The sequence below is a fragment of the Oncorhynchus kisutch genome, linkage group LG12 (genome assembly GCF_002021735.2).
Source record: "Oncorhynchus kisutch isolate 150728-3 linkage group LG12, Okis_V2, whole genome shotgun sequence".
NCBI classification, from domain to species: domain Eukaryota; kingdom Metazoa; phylum Chordata; class Actinopteri; order Salmoniformes; family Salmonidae; genus Oncorhynchus; species Oncorhynchus kisutch.
The window spans coordinates 23,924,051-23,945,364 of NC_034185.2; the positions used below are offsets into that span (position 1 = coordinate 23,924,051).

A 21,314-nucleotide genomic window follows, 5' to 3' on the forward strand; every position below is an offset into this window, starting at 1 on the left:
TGTCATTTCTTGGCCACCGTAGTTTAATGTACAAACAAGGAAGTAGCCATTCACAGCAGGGAATTATCCAGCGAGTCAAACATATATATCTAGCTTAAATCTCTGCTGACGATTCTTCAGCCAAAGCAGCATCTATGTTTTTATGATACTTGCTAAGGAATGGCATCAAAAACTCTTTATTCGGTACGTAGGCTATACATTGCTAGCTTGCCCCACCCACCCACATGTTTGACACTTTAGCTAAATGTCAACTGTTTGTGCCAGCTGTTTTAACATTCTTGTGTTTGTAACGTTACAGCAAAGGGACCCAATGCTAAAGAGAGATGGCTTTGAAGACATTTTAGAAGAGAGGAGGAACTCCAGCGACTTGAAGTACGCGTTGAGGTGCTATGCACCGGTTCTTTACAAGGGAGTCACTCCCTGTAAAGCAAACATGCTCAAGAATATCGTTCTCCAATCTGATCAGCTACACTATGTCATTAATCAAGTAGGTAATCAGTGCCATAGCCCGCATGTGCAACGTTTGTCATTGGTTGTTATAGGTTGTCATCTCAGTTCTTCTATTGTGCCTCACACCACAGTGACATCGCAACCCCTCTGATCCACAATTTTAGGCTACATGTAGATTACAAAATGTGTTGATACAATGTGTGCATGAATGTAACTGACATTGCTTTGCATGCATGCAGGGTTATCCTGCATGACTTTGTCACCTAAAGGGTTAATTCCATCCCTTCAGTGTTTAAACTAGTTTGACTACCAATGACGTATGTATTGACAACATACTCTGAAACCGTCTTTAGGGATATGGCAAGACATGTATTATTCATAACCCCTGCCTTCTGGTTGATGATCATGCCCAGGTGTCACAAGAGTCTGGCGAGGCCCCTGACATCATCCAAGAAGAGGCCTCTGTCATTCTGGAGGAGATGGCCCACCGGCTCCAGATCAGCACCGTCCGCTTCTTTGCCTTCGCTCTTAGTAAAGCCTTCAAAACCCTCTTCCAACATGTCTGTGTCAACGAGGAGGGCATCCAGAGAGTGAGTGTTCTGAGTCTGACAATAAAAAACGGTAGCTCACTTCCTCATCAAATAGCATTCTGATTCTGAGTTATGTTGGAAATGTAATGCAAAGTAGTAGATTAAGGAGCATGGGACATATGGGATATTAACTATTTGTCCTATTAACAAGTTAATTCATATCCACATATTCTTATTTTCCCCAGCTCCAACAGGCCATCCAGGAGCATCCGGTGGTGTTGCTCCCCAGTCACCGTAGTTACATGGACTTCCTGTTGATGTCCTACATCCTATACACCTATGACCTCGCCCTGCCTGTCATCGCTGCAGGCATGGGTAAGCATCTGCTCCAATGTCTCTCTGAACACCTTAATGTTCACTCTGTGTAAAGACACTCTCTCCTTTGTTCTTTTATCTTTTGTTTGGCCGTTTCTGTTGTTGTTGCTCGCCTTAGTATTGAGGATATTATTGTGTGATCTAGATTTCATGGGGATGAAGTTTGTTGGTGAGATGCTCCGGATGTCAGGAGCGTTCTTTATCCGGCGCTCGTTTGGAGGAGACAAGCTGTACTGGGCTGTGTTCTCAGAGTATGTGAAGACCATGCTGAGGGTATGTACAATGACCTACTGTTCTGTTCTGCTGTCCTTGTATTGTGCTTTGTTGCTGTAACAGAGCAAGTGCTGAGTGTTTAATTTGTATGTCTGTCGATCTCTGAATCTGTTCTTTAGAATGGATTTGCACCTATTGAGTTCTTCTTAGAGGGTACAAGAAGCCGAACATGCAAGTCCCTCACCCCTAAATTAGGTAAATAAACATCCGTTTTGATTGGAGACTTGACCAAAATCCTTATTTTCATATATCCGACTTGGCTCCTTGCTTTTGATTGAGCTTATTGCTGAGCTCTGCATTTGTTGTGCAGTATGTAGCATTTAAGTGTTTTGTTTTATGACATTTTCTTCTTTCAGCAAAAAACCTCTAGGTGACAGGAAATAGCTTTTCTGCTACCATTGCCAGATTTTCTGTTATATACCCAGGGAGAGGTGCCAGAATTGACCCCAATAAATGTCATTTTTTTGCAGTGGCATTATTTCAAAACAACACAATGCTCTTGTCTGCAGATGTATGAGAAACCAATCCACTGTAATCATTTTGGACAATGGCTCTCATCATTTCAGGATTACTGAATATCGTGATTGAACCATTCTTCAAAGGAGAAGTGTTTGATGTCAACCTAGTGCCTGTCAGCATCAGTTATGAGAGGATACTAGAGGAATCTCTCTATGCCAGGGAGCTCCTGGGAGTGCCCAAGCCTAAGGAGTCCACCTCTGTGAGTCTCTACTATGTGCCTAGTGCTGTACTGTATTGATGGATCGGATTAGACATTCACTTGATTTCATCGGTTTTTCAGTATTGATTGAAAATAACTTACTTCCTGCATACATTGATATCTCACCTCACTTAGTTGATATCATGCACCTGTGTTAACACAGCACAATGCCAGGCAATTGCATATTGACACTCAAACATAGGCTGCTATTTTGCCTTTCAGGGACTGTTGAAAGCCAGGAGAATCCTCAGTGAAGACTATGGCAGCATTCATGTGTACTTTGGCCAACCAGTGTCAGTACGGAGTCTGGCCCAGGGCAAGGTCAACCGCTCTACGTACAACCTTTTCCCAAGGTACACTGTGCTGTCTATTTATGGTAAACCTTACACTTATAACTTACAATAGCTCACACGGATTGACATTAAGTGTTGCCTTAATCCCTGGGGAATAAGTTGAGCCTGCTTGTATGTTGCCCTATGTTATGTCAAAAACAGTCAATTTGTGTAATTTCAGGCAATCGGACATGTTGAGACTGCTCTGATTTAAAAAATAAAAATGATAACAACAAAGATACAAAACTCCAGTACTGATCTTTCTGATGTGTAGGTGAAAGGCAGGCCATATATGGCACTTTTGCATGTAAATAGCAAATGTACTTTTTTGATCTTCAGGCAACCAAAAAATATTCCTGACATGCCTGATGGGCAAGTGCCTTTCAGACTTCAATGTTAATCCCTGACTCATAACTCTCCCCACTAGCTAATACTTAAGTGGCTTTTTTTTCTTCTGAGATTAAAAAATTAATACAATTCAGTTGAGACCCTGTTTTAATTTGAGATGGTTAGTCATGTTCTTCAGTAATCACTGGAGTCTTATCCTGTTACAGACACATCCCTAGGAAGCCCATGGAGGAGACCCAGTCATTTGTGAATGACACTGCCTACAGGATAGTGCGTCTGCAGGAGGACAACATGGTGCTGAAGCCCTGGGTCCTGATGGCCTCCCTCCTCCTGCAGAACCTGGAGGGCCTGGAGCTGTCTGTGCTGACAGAGCAGACCGTCTGGCTCCGAGGCCTAGCCCTGTCTTATGCTGCCTTCCTGGACTGGCCTGGTAGGATCCACACCAGCCATAGGCAATGCACATTGATCCCAGTGTAACTCTTACTTTTAACTTTAACACACCATTGATTGTGCTTTAACACTCTTGTTGACCTCAAATGATACAGTAAGCTCTTTGATGCTGTTGCTTAGTGTTTTTTTGTAGCCTCAGTGCAACTTGGCCTAAATATTTATTTAAACCTTATTTTACCAGGTAAATTGACTGAGAACACATGATCATTTACAGCAACGACCTGGGGAATAGTCACAGGGGAGAAGAATGAGCCAATTGGAAGCTGGCGATGATTAACTGGCCAGATTGGGAATATAGCCAGGACTCCGGGGTTAACACCGCTACTCACGAGACCCGTTTAACAGCACCTTACACAAGGAAATGTCCCCAATCACTGCTTTGAGGTATTGGGATATATAAACTCAGCAACAACAACAAAAAACGTCCCTTTTTCAGGACCCTGTCTTTTAAAGATAATTTGTAAGAATCCAAATAACTTCACAGATCTTCATTGTACAGGGTTTAAACACTGTTTCCCATGCTTGTTCAATGAACCATAAACAATTAATGAACATGCACCTGTGGAACAGTCATTAAGACACTAACAGCTTACAGACGGTAGGCAATTATGGTCACAGTTATGGAAACTTAGGACACCAAAGAGGCCTTTCTACTGACTCTGAAAAACACCAAAAGAAAGATTTATCTGCGTGAACGTGCCTTAGGCATGCTGCAAGTCAGGAATGCCGTTGTTCTGCCAATGGCGAGCGAAGAGCCCGGATCTCAATCCCATTGAGCACGTCTGGGACCTGTTCGATCGGAGGGTGAGGGCTAGGGCCATTCCCCCCCCCATAAATGTCCGGGAACTTGCAGGTGCCTTGGTGGAAGAGTGGACTAACATCTCACATCAATAACTGGTAAATCTGGTGCAGTCCATGAGGAGGAGATGCACTGCAGTACTTAATGTAGCTGGTGGCCACACCAGATACTGACTGTTACTTTTGATTTTGACCCCTCCCCTGTTCAGGGACACATGTCTGTTGTTGAATCGTGTTATGTTCATACAAATATTTACACATGTTAAGTATGCTGAAAATAAACGCAGTTGACAGTGAGAGGATTGTTTGGCCAGTAACCGAAAGGTTGCAAGATCAAATCCCCGAGTTGACAAGGTTGACTTCTGTTGTTCTGACCATGAACAAGGCAGTTAACCCACAGTTCTTAGGCCGTCATTGTAAATAAGAATTTGTTATTAACTGACTTGCCTAGTTAAATAATGTTGAAATAAAAAACTAAAAAACCTACTGGCCCTCCAACACCACTTCCAGCAGCATCTGATATCCCATCTAGGGACCTATCCTGCTTAGCTTCAAAGGCAAGCCAGCAGTGGGATGCACAGTGGTATGTTGCTGGCCAAATATAAATGCAGCACATTTGGTTCACCTCCAGGCAACAAGTGAATGTCATACTTATTGCATTGGAATTTAATCAAAGGCAAAGTAATTTATTTTATTTACTGCCCCACATGTAATCGGGGGTTGATTGCGGTATGGTCGTATTGGAATTGACCCAGTGAAAAAAAAACTTTATATCCTCGCCACGGTCTTTCTTGGACAAAAGTGTTTCATGAGCCCTAAAAACATTCTCTACCTGAAAGTGCAGAATCTGTTCACTCACTGACTTTGACAGGCCCTATAATATTTATCACACCCACTGCTCCTGATGCGATATGATGTTTGATATCCAGTTCCCTTTGATGTCAAAAGAATACATGTTTGAGTATGAGCGACTGATCTAGCTTTATAATTAGCTCTGTGTGAACCTCTGGGCTTGCTAACTACACCCAGATGATGCTCTCATGGCCCTTCCAGGCCTCAGACATCAGTCCCTTGTCACTGCTCTGGGGATTTCCCCTGCCATCCTTAATGAGTCACTGATGTTGTGACAGGATCTGAAGGATCATCTCAGACACCCTGCGTGTGCCGTCTAGACAGAGCTCACTGTTGGGCCTCGTCACCTTGTTACTTCCATCTCTTTTCTCTGTCTCACTCTTTGTTTCTGTCTCTTTTCAGACCATGCTCCCACAGCGAAGGTGGTGTCGTCCAGCCTGGCTCTCCACAGGGGCTTGGCGTGTGTCTCAGGGGGCCGGGTTAGTCTGGTGGTAGGGGAGCCCCTGGGCCCGGTGACCCCAGAGGAGGCTCTCTTTAACAGAGCCGTCAGCGTGCTCTCCTGTGCCTCCTACAGGAACCAGGTCCTTCACGTGTTCCTCCGGCCCGCCATGCTGGCTGTGGCCATGCACACTGCAGCCTCCTCTAAGAAGAGTGAGTGGCCTGGCTGTAGGCCAACTCTGATCTCATTTAATAATAATAGTACATTCATGGGTTTTATATAGTGCTTCATGGACTCAAAAATGCTTATTAGAACACATTTCTTAGGGTTGAAATATAGTATATAGCCCCAGTTTAAGTTTCCACTCAATATTCCTGCTTTTATGTCGTCCCAATAGGGTGCTAGCTAGTATACATGGCTGAGGTTTTTGAATGTGTGTTTTTCCACTTAATTAAATGAAGGCTGCATCTTTCAGATGAAGTGTACAACTGCTTCAGCTTCCTTTGGGACATGTTCTCCAATGACTTCATTCTCTGTCCTGGGGACATTGTCCAGGTAATACTTAAATGCACAGTGACAAATAATTGTAAAGAATTTAAAATCGTAGTAAGTTCTTAGTATGCACTTATTCCTATGGTGAATATCCATACAGGACTTTGAGGAGGCGTGTTACCTGCTGGTGAAGACTGGTGCTGTCCAGATGCCGCAGCAGGACATAGTGATGACAGACATAGGTCAGCCCACCCTCTCCTTCTTCAATGGCCTGCTGGAACCATTCCTACAAGGCTACCAGGTACACTGGCCCTCAGTCTAGCACTAATGTAAACCTTTTGTCTGAGCATGATACTTCCTGATGGCTTTATAGTAGCTTTATTACTTTATCATAACTTAAAACACTTTTCTTACATTTTACTCAAAGCACTCAAGAGACTTTTACAGTGGCCTGATGATTTAGCAGTATTGTGGACATTGGAGTTCCCAAAAGTTGTAATTTTTTTTACAGTGGCAACTGTCTTGCAGGAGAATCCTCAGTGAAATATGAATTTTCATGACCGGTCTCCAGTAGAGGGAGCTCTATAACCAGAGCACTGTCACGTTATGGTGTTACTTGATGGGTGTCCACAAATCAGCACTGCACATTCCTTTGAATAGTGCCACTCCGTGGTCTTCAGTGGCTGTGTGTGAGTTGACTGGTGTTGAATTCTTGTGTGTGCCTCCTCTAGGTGGTGTGTCGGTACCTCTGTGAGGAGGCCAGTGAGGGCCTGACAGAGAAGCAGTACATCCCTGCTGTCCGCAGCTTCGCTGTCAAACTCATCCTAGCAGGTGCCTTCACTTCACTCTCTGAAATGTTTTGAGTGTGGTCTGGGTTCAGTCAGCAGGATAACACATTTAGTTTACAGCCAAGTGGAACAGTATACATTTATTTGGATAGTCCCATGGTTTGTAGATGTTCAGCTGTCTGTCAACAACATTTTAACTTACTATCCACTAACCCTAGTCATAACCATAGCTTTATGTCCACGCCTGTGCCCAGCGGGTACGTTTAGCTGGACATCTGTCTATTACATATTGGCTCAACGTAATTTAATTGAAATGCCGTGGAAACGACGTTGATTCAACCAGTGTGTGCCCAGTGGGCAGCTTCATGTCTACACCCTTGCTCTTGGTTTATATGACACAATGAAAACTGCCATCTAGTGGCTTTAGATGCTACTGCCAACTCTCAGAAGTGAGTATTCTGTGTTGTGTGTTTTCACAGGAAACCTGAGGTGCTATGAGGTGCTATCATCAGACATGCAGAAGAATGCTCTTGCCGCTTTGCTGCGTATGGATGCTGTAAGAAAGGTCAAAGTGTAAGTCCAGTTCAACTACTCCTATATCTGGGTTGTGAAGTCCCATGTTGCTGTGGGAATGTTTGTTCTCACTGTGAATACTTTGTTCTTTAATTTCAGAGCTGATCAAGTCACTCTCATAGTGAACAAGATGGCTGTGAACTCTATAGACGATATACTGGGTAAGAATAGAATGATCAGTCATATCAATCAGACTCAGATCAGCCCAGGTCTCTCTCTTGTTGCTGTAGCAGAAGATCTGTATAGAGATGGGTTGACACCAAGTTATATAAGATGATGGTATATTTAATTATATTTAAGTCACACAGGCTTGTGTAGTGCTGTTTCATTTCAAATGGCTGCATCAGGTACTGAGGGCTGGCCTACTTACAATTTTTGTTACAGCAGTTGTCATGACCCAGTTTGGATGATGTGGCACTGGCACATGCATGACAGCTAGCCTATAGTGGATGTTCCATTACACAGTCCTGATGGTTGATTTTGTTTTTACTCTCTTCAGGAGGCAAACTTCCCACTCAGAAAGCTCTCCTCGCTCGACTGTAGTTCACTCACTTCGCGGGCCAATGAAAACTCTGGAGAGTAAAATTCTGCCTTCATTACCATAATGCCACATTTTCCAGGAGAGCATAGCTTTGCTGACTACAAAGGTTGTTTGTCATAGTTTTTTTTAAAGGAACTTCACTGGTTTGCCATCCGGGACACTGTTTTCACACACACATGCTCTTCAAAATTTTTATATGACAAATAACACCAAAATACTTCTTTTAGATCTTCGCTCACACTAACTACGTGTCTGTCTAGAGACGTTTTACATTTCCGAGGTTGCCAAAGTAATTTAAATAGTAACCATTTTAATTAACACGTTTTGTGCAATCCCGTTTGTTTTCTAACACTGCTTGGACTCATCTTCTTCATTTGTTATTTTGGTGTTATGGCGCCTGATGTGGTATTGCTGCTTGTGTAGTCTGTTAGTGTTTGTATTGTGTTTGTGTTGGTGTGGACCTCTCCCTTTCTCCTCCTCTGGGATCGTTGCCTTTGTGTGTTTTTCAGAGAAATCATTGTTACAAAAATGGGGTCGCATCATGTTGTTTACAGACCGAATTGAGGATACCAGCCTATTTATGCAACGTTAACACTGGGTAGATAAGAAATTGTATTTACTATATTTTATTATATCATAAAAACAGATTTGGAGTAGAAACACCCCCTCTCATGATCAAAGCCAAAGAGTTTGGGATTTCATCAGATATGCTGATGGTATAATATCCAAACATGAGAGCCATATGTTGTTTACATCTGTTTTATACACATGTGCAGCGCTACATATCCAACTGCATCATTGTTACTCTGATATAGGATGCCTATTGTGGAATACTCAGTTACATCTTAAGACCTAAGATCACAAAGGTAACCTGACCACTGAGGATTTGCCGTAATCTCTCCTTTCCTATACTTCCTGGTTTGTTTATTGTGACCGAAGTATGTTTCTGAACTGTTTTGATATGACTGTTTACAATGCGGATTTGACAAAATATGAAGAATGTGACCATGATCTCTGTTACCAAGTGCAGCAGATGCTTTGACTGCTGGTCTCCTGCCAAAGTATACATGTCTATGTTACCCTACCATTCTGTCATGTACAGTAGGGTGCAATGTGTATGTGTTTTTGATGTGGAATTAATGTTGTTCTAACATTAATGACTACTGTTGCAGTAATGTAACATTTAACTATATGACAGTGTGTGGCAGTTAACTGTGATCAATGATGCTTTTTGAAGTAAATCTACAGGCAGAATAAAGAATTTGAAATAATGGTAGATGGTCTGACTGTTCTGAGGACTAGGGGAATGTTGTGGTTATCTATAGGCAGGAATGTTTATGACCTTCCCATAGATGGCAGGCTTGCTCCTCTTCTATGAAATGCTGTAGGTTGTCGATTTCTAGGGAAGTAATGTGGATGGACGTGTCATATCAGGGAAGTATTTTCCATCATGTTGTTTAGTGGTCATGCTGCTGAGTAAGATAATACAGCCAGCAAATCCCCTAGCTTCCATCAATTTTTGTCTGACATACTGTTGGGTTCTCTAAAGTCACCACACTCTATTTACCTTCTCAATCCAGGCCTCTGAGCTCTTTTAACAGCTATATCAGCACTTAGATTTTTTTCTCATGACATGCTTTATTTAAGGGGCATGAACCAGATTAACTCTGTTCAACTGAAGTGCTGCTGCTGGGGCTCTGTGGAAAACAGGTTAGGCCAGTCAGGTGGGTTTTCCCATCTATGGAAGTGCAGTTAAAAAATCAAACTAAATGTTTTTAACACCCATCTTTGCTTTTCCTTTTACTCTGTGTGCTACTGGGAGTTGTGGCCTCATCATGAATGTGAGATCTAGTCGCTGAAATGGGTTGATGCCTAGTAGTTAACCTTGAATACATCCTGCCTAAATACAAACACCATTAGCCTTGGCAATTTGCATCGTGGCGTAATACCCACCTGAACATATACAGTGCATTCGGAAAGTATTCAGACCCCTTCACTTTTTCCACATTTTGTTATGTTACAGCTTTAATATAAAATGTATTGAATTGTTTTTTCCCCTCATCAATCTACATACAATACCCCATAATGACAAATCAAAACAGGTTTTTATACATTTTCAAGATGTATGAAAAATAAAAGCAGAAATATCACATTTTACAAGTATTCAGACTCTTTACTCAGTACTTTGTTGAAGCACCTTTGGCAGTGATTACAGCCATGAGTCTTCTTGGGTATGATGCTGCAAGCTTGGCACACTTGTATCTTCTCTGCAGATCCTCTCAAGCTCTGTCAGGTTGGATGGGGGGTGTCGCTGCACAGCTAATTTCAGGTCTCCAGAGATGCGCAATCGGGCTCTGGCTGGGCCACTCAAGGACATTCAGAGACTTGTCCCGAAGCCACTCCTTCGTTGTCTTGGCTGTGTGCTTAGGGTTGTTGTCCTGTTGGAAGGTGAACCTTTGCCCCATTTTGAGGTCCTGAGCACTCTGGAGAAAGTTTTCATCAAGGATCTCTCTGTACTCTGCTCTGTTCATCTTCCCTCGATCCTGACTAGTCTCACAGTCCCTGCCGCTGAAAAACATCCCCACAGCATGATGCTGCCACCATCATGTTTCACTGTAGGGATGGTGCCAGGCTTCCTCCAGATGTGACGCTTGGCATTCATGCAAAAGAGTTCAATCTTGGTGTCATCAGACCAGAGAATCTAGTTTCTCATGGTCTGAGAGTCCTTTAGGTGCCTTTTTGGCAAACTCCAAGCGGGCTGTCGTGTGACTTTTACCAAAGAGTGGCTTTCGTCTGGCCATTCTACTAGAGAGGTCTGAATGATTGAGTGCTGCAGAGATGGTTGTCCTTCTGAAAGGTTCTCTATCTCCATCAAGGAATTCTGGAGCTCTGTCAGAATGACCATCAGGTTCTTGGTAACCTCCCTGACTAAGGCTCTTCTACCACAATTGCTCAGTTTGGCAGGGCGGCCAGCTCTAGGAAGAGTCTTGGTGGTTCCAAACTTCTTCCATTTAAGAATGATGGAGGCCACTGTGCTCTTGAGGACCTTTTAATGCTGCAGAAATGTTTTGGTACCCTTCCCTAAATCTGTGCCTCAACACAATCCTGTCTCTGAGCTCTATGGACAATTCCTTCGACCTCATGGCTTGGTTTTTGATCTGACATGCACTGTCAACTGTGGGACCTTATATAGACAGGTGTGTACTTTTCCAAATCATGTCCAATCAATTGAGTTTACCACAGGTGCATTTCAATCAAGTTTTAGAAACATCTCAAGGATGACCAATAGAAACAGGATGCACCTGAGCTCAATTTCGAGGCTCAGCAAGGGGTGTGAATAGTGTTTTCGCTTTGCCATTATGGGGTATTGTGTGTAGATTGATGATGATTTAAAAAAAAATGTAATACATTTTAGAATAAGGTTGTAATGTAACAAAATGTGTAAAAAGGGAAGTGGTCAGAATACTTTCCAAATGCACTGTATGACAATATATGACAATGCTTTGCAGTTCAGAAAACTATTTGATTCAGCCTTCCTATGTTATCTCATACCTTGTTTGGAGCAGCAGAGACTGGGAGTAGTTGTTTGAAGACTCAAAAGACAAAACATGTTGTTTCATGACACGCAGTCAGTGACATCATTAAGTAGAGAGCGGAGTTCTTGACATGGCAGAGAGACATGCCACTCCCCACGCTCCTCTGAGAGCCAGCCCCCTGGCCCTGCGTGTTAGGAGTCTAATTCGAAATGTCTGCCAAGTGAGAATGTCCCACGTTGTTGAACACATCGTTTTAACTTTCACCATGGAGTGTGTCCATTAGCAGTCAGTTCTTCCACCGCCCTCTGCTCCCCTACTCCCCTCTCAGAGCAGTGTCTCGGTTCTGTGGGATTTCTGGAGATGCAAGTTTGACGGGAAAAGACATGATAATCCTCAGATGGCGACCGCAATGAAGTGACAGCCTGGAGAAAATGTAATACAATTCAATACAATCTAATTGAAGTGGTGAACCCCTCAGAGAGCAATCAAGCTCTTTATTTTTTGTCATGATCCTCCAAGTACACATTTATAAAGGGAAAAAAAAGTATTTGGTATACTAATAGATCTGCCATATTGTGTTCCTGCAACACCTTCACACCCACCTGGGCCTGATGCAGATGAGTTAAACAAAGTTGTACTCAAAGTATAAAGCATCTGCCGTGAATATGTGGGGAATGATGACAAGAGAGAATGTTTATCCATTCTATGTTTTTGTAATGCTATAGTATCTGTATATTGTATTTAAACTAAGTGTTGTCTTTAGCTGTTTTCCTTTCATATGCCATATTTCATATAAATACAAGGCCTTATATGCATCAGGTTGCATTTATCAGGTCCATTCAATATGCAGTGAAAGTATGCCATTATCTACACTTCATTAGAAAGTACCGACTTCTCCGTGTCTGTGGGCTTGTCTTGTTCTCTGTACCCCCTGGATGTCATTATTGTCAAAGAACATCCTCTCAATTTGTTATTTCCTTTGCAGTACAGAGAGACATTGATGAAGGTACAAGATGTGGAAAGGTAATCTATTCATTGTGGAGGCAGGTAGCCTAGTGGTTAGAGCTTTGGATTTGTAACCGAAAGCTCAGAGATCGAATCCCCGAGCAGACAAGGTACAAATCTGTCGTTCTGCCCCTGAACAAGGCAGTTAACCCACTGTTCCTAGGCCGTCATTGAAAATAAGAATTTGTTCTTAACTGACTTGCCTAGTTAAATAAAGGTAAATAATTGTGAAGGCCCAGCATTTAGCTGTGTGCTCCTTAACTCATACCTCCCAATATAATAGAGTATATTCATTCTAACCTATGGATTAATAATCTCCCGGTATAGAAAAAGCCCGTAATTATACTATTTCCTGCTTTGGAAAATGCAGATTGCTGGGCCCAATGGGGAGTGATATATGTTAAGTGCATAAGCCACAGAAAGGAAATTACATCTAATGCTCTTTTGTATTCAATATGTCTCAGAAGGAAAGCAAGCAACTTTCTATACTGAGATTATGTCAATTGGTTGGGTAATGCTCAGATTGTTTAGTTTATATAACAAGTCTTCTCTCCAATGCCTGCACAATGGATGTAGGCTACATGCAGCACATTACTGGAGTTAACTTCTGGATTGTGGTGGATTCCACAATCCAGCTGGATTCCAAGGTGGCATAGCAGTTCAGACGTCTTTTGTCCTCGTCTTGTCGTGTCCTGTATATATATATATTTACAACTTTTTCACATACATTTTATTTTTATTTTCCATCAACTCATCTTCAAAACACTCTCCTGCAACCCGCCTCACCAATGTATATTTATAAAAAAGTATTATTTACCTCAGATCTGTAATCCTCCAAGAAGCTAGCCAGAAACTCCAAGAAGCTAGCCTGAAACTAGCCAGAAGCTAATCCAGAAGCTAGTTCAGAAGCTAGTTAGCTCCTTTACTGGCAAATCGTTAATATTCAGCTAACCACGGTTTGTGGTCATCAGCTATCCTTTAGCTCGAAAATCTATCGCCAGTTCTGTACGGCGCAGCGCGGCTCGGAACGGAACATACCGGACCAATTTTTCTCTCCATGTCCCTGGACATTCATACCCGGATCTCACAGCTAGCTAGCTGCTATCCGTGTGACCATCGGAGCTAGCAAGCTCCGTCAATCACTCCTGAGTTCCATCAATCACACCTGGGCTGCAGTCACCTATCCGGACCCGTTTTACTGCCTTCGCGGAGCCCCACCGGGCCTTCACAACTGGACTGCCGACGTTATCTACCCGAAGGAGTTATTCGGCCGGCTCCTCCGTCGCGACGTTACCTGAACGCCCATCTGCGGCCTGCTAACCGTTAGCTGTCTTACCGGCTGCTATCTGAATAGACAATCGGACAATTTTTTTATTATTATTTTTTTTAAATTATTTTTTTAATTATTATTATTATATTTTCTTCTTGGGCCTCTATAACTATATCTATTGTTTTTATTTTTGTTGTTGTTGTGTGATTTGGATTAATCCCCTCTACCACACGGAACCCCACTAATCTACTGACGGAACGTAAGGGGTGGCTAACAGACCTCCATCCTATGCTAGCTTGCTACCGATGCCCTGGCTAGCTGTCTAAATCACCAACCAACCTCTCCACTCACCGGACCCTTTTGATCACTCGACTAAGCATGCCTATCCTTAATGTCAATATGTCTTGTCCATTTCTGTTCTGGTTAGTGTTTATTGGCTTATTTCACTGTAGAGCCTCTAGTCCTGCTCACTATACCTTATCCAACCTATTAGTTCCACCACCCACACATGCAATGACATCTCCTGGTTTCAACGATGTTTCTAGAGACAATATCTCTCTCTTCATCACTCAATACCTAGGTTTACCTCCACTGTATTCACATCCTGCCATACATTTGTCTGTACATTATACCTTGATGCTATTTTATCGCCCCCAGAAACCTCCTTTTACTCTATGTTCCAGACGTTCTAGACGACCAATTCTCATAGCTTTTAGCCGTACCCTTATTCTACTCCTCCTATGTTCCTCTGGCGATGTAGAGGTGAATCCAGGCCCTGCAGTGCCTAGCTCCACTCCTATTCCCCAGGCGCTCTCTTTTGACGACTTCTGTAACCGTAATAGCCTTGGTTTCATGCATGTTAACATTAGAAGCCTCCTCCCTAAGTTTGTTCTATTCACTGCTTTAGCACACTCTGCCAACCCGGATGTTCTAGCTGTGTCTGAATCCTGGCTTAGGAAGACCACCAAAAATTCTGAAGTTTTAATTCCAAACTACAACATTTTCAGACAAGATAGAACTGCCAAAGGGGGCGGTGTTGCAATCTACTGCAAAGATAGCCTGCAGAGTTCTGTCCTACTATCCAGGTCTGTACCCAAACAATTTGAACTTCTACTTTTAAAAATCCACCTCTCTAAAAACAAGTCTCTCACCGTTGCCGCCTGCTATAGACCACCCTCTGCCCCCAGCTGTGCTCTGGACACCATATGTGAACTGATTGCCCCCCATCTATCTTCAGAGTTCGTGCTGCTAGGCGACCTAAACTGGAACATGCTTAACACCCCAGCCATCCTACAATCTAAACTTGATGCCCTCAATCTCACACAAATAATCAATGAACCTACCAGGTACCTCCCCAAAACCTTAAACACGGGCACCCTCATAGATATCATCCTAACCAACTTCCCCTCTAAATACACCTCTGCTGTCTTCAACCAAGATCTCAGCGATCACTGCCTCATTGCCTGCATCCGTAATGGGTCAGCGGTCAAACGACCTCCACTCATCACTGTAAAACGCTCCCTGAAACACTTCTGCGAGCAGGCCTTTCTAATCGACCTGGCCGGGGTATCCTGGAAGGATATTGATCTCATCCCGTCAGTAGAGGATGCCTGGATATTTTTTAAAAATGCCTTCCTAACCATCTTAAATAAACATGCCCCATTCAAGAAATTTAGAACCAGGAACAGATATAGCCCTTGGTTCTCCCCAGACCTGACTGCCCTTAACCAACACAAAAACATCCTATGGCGTTCTGCATTAGCATCGAACAGCCCCCGTGATATGCAGCTGTTCAGGGAAGCTAGAAATCATTATACACAGGCAGTTAGAAAAGCCAAGGCTAGCTTTTTCAAGCAGAAATTTGCTTCCTGCAACACTAACTCAAAAAAGTTCTGGGACACTGTAAAGTCCATGGAGAATAAGAACACCTCCTCCCAGCTGCCCACTGCACTGAAGATAGGAAACACTGTCACCACTGATAAATCCACCATAATTGAGAATTTCAATAAGCATTTTTCTACGGCTGGCCATGCTTTCCACCTGGCTACTCCTACCCCGGACAACAGCACTGCACCCCCAACAGCAACTCGCCCAAGCCTTCCCCATTTCTCCTTCTCCCAAATCCATTCAGCTGATGTTCTGAAAGAGCTGCAAAATCTGGACCCCTACAAATCAGCCGGGCTAGACAATCTGGACCCTTTCTTTCTAAAATTATCTGCCGAAATTGTTGCCACCCCTATTACTAGCCTGTTCAACCTCTCTTTCGTGTCGTCTGAGATTCCCAAAGATTGGAAAGCAGCTGCGGTCATCCCCCTCTTCAAAGGGGGGGACACTCTTGACCCAAACTGCTACAGACCTATATCTATCCTACCGTGCCTTTCTAAGGTCTTCGAAAGCCAAGTCAACAAACAGATTACCGACCATTTCGAATCTCACCATACCTTCTCTGCTATGCAATCTGGTTTCAGAGCTGGTCATGGGTGCACCTCAGCCACGCTCAAGGTCCTAAACGATATCTTAACCGCCATCGATAAGAAACATTACTGTGCAGCCGTATTCATTGATCTGGCCAAGGCTTTCGACTCTGTCAATCACCACATCCTCATCGGCAGACTCGACAGCCTTGGTTTCTCAAATGATTGCCTCGCCTGGTTCACCAACTACTTCTCTGATAGAGTTCAGTGTGTCAAGTCGGAGGGTCTGCTGTCCGGACCTCTGGCAGTCTCTATGGGGGTGCCACAGGGTTCAATTCTTGGACCGACTCTCTTCTCTGTATACATCAATGAGGTCGCTCTTGCTGCTGGTGAGTCCCTGATCCACCTCTACGCAGACGACACCATTCTGTATACTTCCGGCCCTTCTTTGGACACTGTGTTAACAACCCTCCAGGCAAGCTTCAATGCCATACAACTCTCCTTCCGTGGCCTCCAATTGCTCTTAAATACAAGTAAAACTAAATGCATGCTCTTCAACCGATCGCTACCTGCACCTACCCGCCTGTCCAACATCACTACTCTGGACGGCTCTGACTTAGAATACGTGGACAACTACAAATACTTAGGTGTCTGGTTAGACTGTAAACTCTCCTTCCAGACCCATATCAAACATCTCCAATCCAAAGTTAAATCTAGAATTGGCTTCCTATTTCGCAACAAAGCATCCTTCACTCATGCTGCCAAACATACCCTTGTAAAACTGACCATCCTACCAATCCTCGACTTTGGCGATGTCATTTACAAAATAGCCTCCAATACCCTACTCAACAAATTGGATGCAGTCTATCACAGTGCAATCCGTTTTATCACCAAAGCCCCATATACTACCCACCATTGCGACCTGTACGCTCTCGTTGGCTGGCCCTCGCTTCATACTCGTCGCCAAACCCACTGGCTCCATGTCATCTACAAGACCCTGCTAGGTAAAGTCCCCCCTTATCTCAGCTCGCTGGTCACCATAGCATCTCCCACCTGTAGCACACGCTCCAGCAGGTATATCTCTCTAGTCACCCCCAAGACCAATTCTTTCTTTGGCCGCCTCTCCTTCCAGTTCTCTGCTGCCAATGACTGGAACGAACTACAAAAATCTCTGAAACTGGAAACACTTATCTCCCTCACTAGCTTTAAGCACCAACTGTCAGAGCAGCTCACAGATTACTGCACCTGTACATAGCCCACCTAAAATTTAGCCCAAACAACTACCTCTTTCCCAACTGTATTTAATTTTTATTTATTTATTTATTTTGCTCCTTTGCACCCCATTATTTTTTTATTTCTACTTTGCACATTCTTCCATTGCAAAACTACCATTCCAGTATTTTACTTGCTATATTGTATTTACTTTGCCATCATGGCCTTTTTTTGCCTTTACCTCCCTTCTCACCTCATTTGCTCACATTGTATATAGACTTGTTTATACTGCATTATTGACTGTATGTTTGTTTTTACTCCATGTGTAACTCTGTGTCGTTTTATCTGTCGAACTGCTTTGCTTTATCTTGGCCAGGTCGCAATTGTAAATGAGAACTTGTTCTCAACTTGCCTACCTGGTTAAATAAAGGTAAAATAAATAAATAAAAAAAAATTTCCTCCTCCCACCTCCTATATTCCCTCGCTATATTTAATCAAAGTCGGTTCATGATGCATTGCCTAGCCGTATCCTCAGGCAAGTGCATTTCTGCATTACAGGAAATGTAATTATGAAATTACAAAGCAGCAGGCTGATCAGCACAATTCAAATTAGTGGGTACACAGCATTAGGCTTGCTGGCTGTGGCCTTCCCAATTAGCATGACAAAATGAGTTCCATTGGGTCTCAATGAGCCCTTTCATTAAGTGAATAGCAAACCTTTAGTTAATTAAAATTAGTGGATAGGTAAACTTCCCTTCTCGTTTTATGAGTGCACTCGGCTGCCAAAATAGTTTTCATAATTACAATTACACTGATCCTCTCTTTTTCTGTCTCCAGAGGCCTGTATGAGTGTATAGGGAGGAGGATAGCAGTCTGATGCTATGGTAAATGAGAGTGATTATATATAAAATATGGATATCAGCCTTCTGAGCTGCACTGTCATAGTAGTTTGATCAACTCTCATTTGAAACATCCTAAGTCCTAAATTGGATCAATGTTATATTAGGTTCTGATGAGAGAGACATGAGGATGGGTGATATTTGAATTATTTGATTGAATAGGGCCTGCATGTTTCTCCTTGTTTGTACATCCATCCACCAACAACCTCTGGCTGTTTTAATTGACTTTGCAGTCCTCCTGCCAGCAAAACACAGGTGCATATAGCCCTTCTATTTCTGCTCCAGTGAACACAGGCTAAACAGATACCACACAGAAACTTTAGTGATTCATTCTAGCAGTAGACTGGGGTAAATAGTGAAGTCTTCTCACTGCAGACAATTGTCCTTCTCCCATTCCAACTTGACGTTGCATCGCGTCTGCAGAGGAATACATATGAAGGTGACAACATCAGTGTTCAGATGGCCTGAGGGGTACACTGCTGGCTGATGGGGAGTGACTCACATGGTCTCCATTCTCCCTCCCAGACAATGACTGGGAATGTATGTGGGAGAGAAAGGAAGCCAATTACAATAGGTCCCTGATTGGTATCGCTTGGTGTTCCCCACTGGATATCTCCATTTGGCTTTTTTGCATTGCAAATAAGTAGTATTTACAATGTTTTAAAAACAATTCTATATAACTAATCCACTGAAATTATGAATGTACAGTTCAGTAGAGAGTGTTTGTAACGCTCACATATGTAGCCATGAAATGCTTTGAAGGGCTAGTCATGGCTCATATCAACACCACCATTATAATAATGCATGCCATTTAGCAGATGCTTTTACACAAAGCGACTTTGTCACTGTGCGTATAATTTACATATGGTTTGTCGTGGGAATCGAACTCACTATCCTGGCATTGCAAGCACCATACGCTACCAACTGAGCTACAGAGGACCACATCTCAAGATACCCTGGATCCACTCCCATTCGCATACCACCCCAACATATCCACAATCTCTATTGCACTCCACACTGCTCTTTCCCACTTAGGTGTATATTTTTTCCCCATGTGAAAATACTGTTCATTGACTACAGCTCAGCATTCAACACCATAGTCCTCTCGAAGCTCATCACTGAGATAAGGTCCCTGGGACTGAACACCTCCCTCTGCAACTGGATCCTGGACTTCTTGACGAGCTGACCTCAGGTGGTGAAGGTAGGCAACTTCACCTCCGTCACGCAGATCCACAACACGGGGGCCCCACTGAATTGCGTGCTCAGCCTCCTCCTGTACTTCCTCTTCACCCATGACTGCGTGGCCACACACGTCTCCAGCAATCATCAAGTTTGCTGACGACACAACAGTGGTAGGCCTGAGTACCAACAACAACAAGACAGCCTACAGGGAGGAGGTCAGATAATTGGCAGTGTGGTGCCAGGACAACAATCCCTCCTTCAGCATCAAAAAAACGAAGGAGCTGAAGAGGAGGAGACAGCAGAGAGCATGCCCCCATCCACACTGACGGGGTTGTACTGGAGAGGGTGAAAAGCTTCAAGTTCCTCTGCGTGCATATCACTGATGACCTGAAATGGTCCATTCACAATACCATTATTAGAGAGTCAGACAAATTATGCTACCCTCTGCCTATTGGCTACTTAGCTTATTCAAGCCTGTCTCAAAATACAACACTGCCCATTTAGACAAAAGAAAAAGCTCTTTACCTGACTAGCTTTTCAAAGGTGTCTAGAAATGTACACGTTTTGTGCTCTTTTAGGAAGCAATCACTCCACTATTGCTGACTAAAAATGATCTATAACTGGGCCAATAACTCACTAACTAGCAAAGTTATGAACAAATATGCACACATCGCAACATGTAGGGAGACATCTACTCACAACTGTTCATGTAAAAACAGTCCAGTTCAAAGGGAATGGCACAGATTCATATATGGCAATGGTCTATTTGCATATAGGCCTACTGCACCTCTGATTGGTTATGGTGCACTGGTCTGTGTAGTATGGGCCTGAGTCATACCTGTCAAAGCAATAGAATCCTACTCCGATTGCCTACAACAAAATCTCTTGCATAGTTAGTTTTGCATACTAAGTCTTGCATAGTTCGTTTTGTTTCTGTATGTTGCATTGAAAATGTCTAATATTTAATTGATTTGATCACAATTCCCACAGTAAAGGGAAACATTGATAATGTTAAATTAGTTCATGTTAAAACTAGGAAGGTGAGTGAAGTTCAATCTCGTGCTTCACTGGCTGATTCTTCTTCTGGGCTGCAGTCCTGGGGGGCTGCGCACCTGCACGCATTTCACAAGGAACATTGCTTGCAGCACAGCCAGGCTTCCATTCAAAGCCTTTCATTGTGTATTCATTTTGTTTGTAGACATCTTTCACCACACAACCATTGAACAAAAATATATGTTTACTGTGAAATATAAGTACATTGGTTTAATCACCAAAACAGAACGTGATATCTACCCATTTAGTTATTCTAACAACCAGTTAACCCAAAAAGGAAAGAATGTCAGATACATGTTTCAAAATGTCCCTTTACATTACACCATTTTCATAATAGGCAATACACTTACACTAGACATTAATATTGACTGAACATCACATTTACATCATTTCTATCCCATTGTGTGATCATTGAAGACATCTTTCACAATGTAATTTATTCAAATAAATGAAAGCATCATAATGTTTAGCAGGCACCGGTTTGCATGAAGCCTGTCTTGAGCATTTGGCTACAGGTTCTCATCGAAATCGCAGTAAATATCATGCACCTGGGGTAGAAATCCAACATACGTATTGCTGAATTGAAATCATTGCATGCCTCATCCATGGCCTGAAGGAGTGTGGTACGCTCATGGAGATGGCAATCAATTTTCCACCTGTATTGTAATCATATTGTATTGTACAGTGTTGTAGTGATCTTGTACATGGCTCAGTTCATAAGAGCATGGTACCTGTACTAGTTGTTGGTTTGATTCCCACTGGTGTCAGATACCAAAATGTGTGG

The 21,314-nt window shown here is 43.0% G+C and overlaps 1 protein-coding gene across 1 annotated transcript; it reads left to right on the plus strand.

Annotated features, from left to right (window-relative positions):
- The first annotated feature begins 13 nt into the window (after positions 1-13).
- gnpat (glyceronephosphate O-acyltransferase) lies at positions 14-9,235 on the plus strand. Its single transcript, XM_020496532.2, has 16 exons — positions 14-183; positions 299-487; positions 864-1,040; positions 1,226-1,355; positions 1,501-1,628; positions 1,748-1,823; positions 2,195-2,346; positions 2,569-2,699; positions 3,233-3,456; positions 5,529-5,777; positions 6,041-6,120; positions 6,218-6,358; positions 6,789-6,888; positions 7,325-7,418; positions 7,518-7,579; positions 7,918-9,235. Exons 1-16 carry the CDS (start codon positions 160-162, stop codon positions 7,959-7,961), a joined length of 2,001 nt encoding a protein of 666 aa, XP_020352121.1. The 5' UTR covers positions 14-159; the 3' UTR covers positions 7,962-9,235.
- Positions 9,236-21,314: the final 12,079 nt, after the last annotated feature.